Consider the following 3,890-nt stretch of genomic DNA (forward strand, 5'->3'; position numbering starts at 1 on the left):
CTCCTTCCAGATCACCCATCCAGCTGATCACAAAGTAGCAAGGTGACTCCCCCTATAGGTGAATTCCCTAGACTCAAGAAATTCTCATGTGCATTATACAGCCTGTCTCAGCTCTTTTTGTACCAACACGATAAAGAGAGTCTGTCTGACCTTGTACGTAAAGACTCCATGAAGAGTGCTCTCATGAGCACACTGTAGAAGTGCAGGTTCTGCACATTTTAGATGCTCTCAGATGTAAATAGTTTGACCTGTTAAGTGAATCAAGATGGCTGACCTAATAGATAAAGAGGACCTGACTTCTTCTGACAACCCCTTTTCTTTTGTAATCTAAAGTTCATCTAGCCTTATATTTGTTCTCTTTGCATGGAATGGCTAGGAAACAGTGAACCTAGTAATAAATCCTATTGTGTTTGCGCATTGATTTAGGATCATAAGTCACTAGTGAAAGAAAGTTCTGGCTGAGCAGGAGGTACTGCTAGGAGGGGATTCCTATATTCAGTAAATGTTTTATTTGTGCTGAAAGCTAAGTGAGTCATACACTGGGAATATGGGAAGGGGATTTTTTTTTAATATAATTGCAATATGAGAAATCTTCTCTCAGAACAGTCAGGTTGGCAATTTGGAGAGAAAAAGACAAAAGGAGAAAAGGAGAAGCAGGATGAGGCTGTTCTTTTTGATCCTTTAGTGTTTTGAATTTTAATCTGAGTAATTTGCGGGTTTAATTATTGTTGCAGATTACCTTATCTGAGCACTACTGTAAGTGCATTTAATGAATTAAACCATTTTAGCACTGCTTTATGTAAACAACCTTGGTGAGATGAGCTTGGCAAAAGGAGAAGCGGCGCTGGGGAGACTTGTCACATTCAACTGTGCTCACTGCTGTGCTGCAGGGTGGGGGCGGCAGAACCTGCTGAGCATCAAAAGGAAATGAAGTGTATTTCTGAAGTGACAAGTAACTCAGGCTCTTGCACTGTATTATAAGGGAGTTTGTGTTTGAATGGGCTTTGCCATTCAGAGCCTCGGCATTTCTCAGAAGATGGTTTCTAAATATTGTTTGTCCTTTTTGCACAGTTTTGTGTGTTTGTTTTGTTTTGTTTTTTTCTTAGCATGTGCAGATTAGCTCCTATGCTTACACATGTTCACTTACTCTATCCACCACATTAAAAAGCTCCAGGTACCTTTTCTCATTCCCCTGCTATTCCTGCTAACCACCAGCTGCATATGGCAAAAGGCTTTAGGAAAATTGTTTGTGACAGTGTGTGGAACTTCTGACGTCAGAAGTTATGTCAGATTCCTGCACCTGAAAGCCTGGTCAGAGGTCCACAGTGTTACTCATGCATTGTAAGGACTCCAGAGTTGTGAGTTCAGTGAAGACCAGTGATAGCTCCAAGACAGAGAAATACATTATGAATTTTCATTTCATTTGCCATTGCCATTTCTTCATAAATATATGAAGAAACTTAAAATATACAGACTGATCAGCTCCCTCAAATAAGTAGTCTTACCAAGGACCTGTATATCATGTCTAAGAGATTTAATTTGAAAAGCATACCATTATTACAGACCAGTTCTAAAAGTAATTTTAAAAAGTTTATAGAAGCATAGAATGCTTTCTAATAACAAAAATAAGATCAAAAAAACAGCTTAAGTGAATATCTAGGACAGGAGTTTTTACAGTAAATGGATTGTGTTTGAGACAAGTGACTGAAATTGGTATTAGTTTGAAAGCTTGCTGAAAATGAAAGTTGCTGTGTAAATGTGTTAGAACCAAGAAACTGGTAAGGCAAAGAGAAGAGTCAGACTGTGTAGTTGCAGTATTTCTGGAGCATGGTAGGGTTTGGGGTTTTTTTCTTCTTGATTTAACAAGTTGAAAATCTGCTGAATAATTCATGAAGAGTGGAAGGGCTGAATCTTCCTGGAATGATATACAGTGTACGTAGCGTGGCACAGGAGAAACTGCAAAGCTTTGTATCAGTTGCTGCCGTTTCTGCTGCTGATTGCAAGGTGCTGCCGCTTTTGGCATTTTCACAGCTACAAAATCCTCAATCCCGCTGCTGTCTGCTAACAGCTATCTGCATCCTATGGACCCACTTTCACGAGCTACAGCCTGTGGGATCTCTTGCTAGCTACCTGCCCTGGACACTGCTGTTCGCTGGATCTTTACTGCTAACTGCATTTTCCGGACCTAGCAGCTCGTTCGACTGAAACCTGCCTTAGAGCCCATCAGCTGCACCTTCTCCCTTGTGTTTGGCGGGGGACTTCTGCAGCAGGATCTTCCGACCCAGGTGAGGATGGGATTTACGGGGAGAAGTCAAAACTGAGCCGCATTCGGCGAGATGCCCAACGCCTCTTCCTGGAGCGCCAGCTCGCCGCTGCTGCTGCTCTGGGAGGACTCCTCTGGGACCCGCATCCTCCTGTCGCTGCTCTATGCGGCGTTAGCTATCTCAGGGACCTTATCCAATGTGATGGTCATCTACTTGGTCTTCTCCTTCAAGAAGCTGCAGACGACCAGCAACGCCTTCATCGTGAACGGCTGCGCCGCCGACCTGAGCGTCTGTGCCCTGTGGATGCCCCAGGAGGCCGTGCTGGGGCTGCTGCCTCCCAACTCCTCTTCCCTCCGCTCGGCGGAGTACCGGCTGCTCCGCGGGGGGCTCCTGGGCCTCGGCCTCACGGTCTCCCTGGCCTCCCACCTGCTGGTGGCCTTCAACAGGTACGTGCTCATCACCAAGCTGCCCAGCGTCTACCAGGCCCTCTACCAGCGGAGGCACACGGGCTGCATGATCGGGCTCTCCTGGGTGCTGGCGCTGCTCCTGCTGCCGCTGCTGCCCGGCCTCTGGGCCCCGGCCGCGGCCCAGCAGCCGCCCGCGGGCCGGCAGACGGACGGCGGCCCCCGCTACACCGCGCTGCTGCTGGCCCTGGCCGTGCTCAGCCAGACGGCGCTGCTGCTCCACTGCTACCTGGGCATCGTGCGGCGGGTGCGGGGCAGCGCCAAGCGCGTCAGCGTCCTCAACTTCCACCTGCTGCACCAGCTGCCCTTCCCCGCCGCGCCGCCGCCGCCGCGCCGCGCCCAGCGCCGCCTCAGCAGCGTCTCCGTCCTGCTGCTCTGCTGCGTCTTCCTGCTGGGCACGCAGCCCTTGGTGTGGGTGAGCCTGCTGGGCTTCTTCCTGCCGCCCGCGCCGCCCGCGCTGCAGGCCGCCAGCTGGCTGCTGCTCTGCTCCCTCTCGGCCCTCAACCCGCTGCTCTACACGTGGCGCAGCGAGGAGTTCCGCCGCGCGGCGCGCTCCGTGCTGCCCCGCGCCGAGGCCGCCGGCCCGCGCCCCGCCGCCGCCGCCGCCGCCCGCCCCGCCGCCCCCGCGCCGCCCTGCCCGCAGCTGCCGCGGCGGCGGGGGACGGCGGGCAGCGCCGCCGCCGCTGCGCCCCGCTGAGCGGCGCCCCGCCGCGCCGGGGCCGCCCGGGCCGCGCCGCGCCGCGCCCGCCCGCCCGGCGGCGCTCGCGGGCTGGGCGCGGGCGGGAGGCCGCGGCGGCGCCTGAGGCAGCGCGAGATGGCGGCGGCAGCGGGGCGCCGCGCCGGGACTCGCCGTCGCAGGCCCGGGGCCTCTCCCGGCTCCCCCCCGCCGCGGCAGGCTTCCCCCCGACGGAGACCCCCGGCCCTCTCCAGCGTCTCTCCCGCTGCACGAGCACGCAGAGGCGGCGCCGCCCGCGCCCCGGGCAGCAGCGCCCGCCGCCGGCCCGGCCCGCAGCCCGCCGCCTGCACCGAGACACCTGGGATGGCTGGTAAATACTGCAGCGTGCCTAACCGCTGCGGTTTCAGAGGTGTCCATGGGAGACAAGGGCACCTGAACACCTCCTGAGGCTTAGTGCAAGTGGATCTTTATGTAATTGGTGTGATT

The 3,890-nt window shown here is 54.5% G+C and overlaps 1 protein-coding gene across 1 annotated transcript; it reads left to right on the forward strand.

Moving 5' to 3' along the window:
• Nucleotides 1–1,559: 1,559 nt before the first annotated feature.
• GPR88 (G protein-coupled receptor 88) lies at nt 1,560–3,425 on the forward strand. Its single transcript, XM_013961072.2, has one exon. It carries the CDS (start codon nt 2,337–2,339, stop codon nt 3,423–3,425), a length of 1,089 nt encoding a protein of 362 aa, XP_013816526.2. The 5' UTR covers nt 1,560–2,336.
• The last annotated feature ends 465 nt before the right edge of the window (nt 3,426–3,890 follow it).

This window comes from Apteryx mantelli, chromosome 8, assembly GCF_036417845.1.
Source record: "Apteryx mantelli isolate bAptMan1 chromosome 8, bAptMan1.hap1, whole genome shotgun sequence".
In the NCBI taxonomy this organism is placed as follows: domain Eukaryota; kingdom Metazoa; phylum Chordata; class Aves; order Apterygiformes; family Apterygidae; genus Apteryx; species Apteryx mantelli.

Bases quoted from the DNA above. Each gene is read 5' to 3' on its own strand.
- GPR88 (XM_013961072.2), top strand. From the start codon at position 2,337: ATGCCCAACGCCTCTTCCTGGAGCGCCAGCTCGCCGCTGCTGCTGCTC.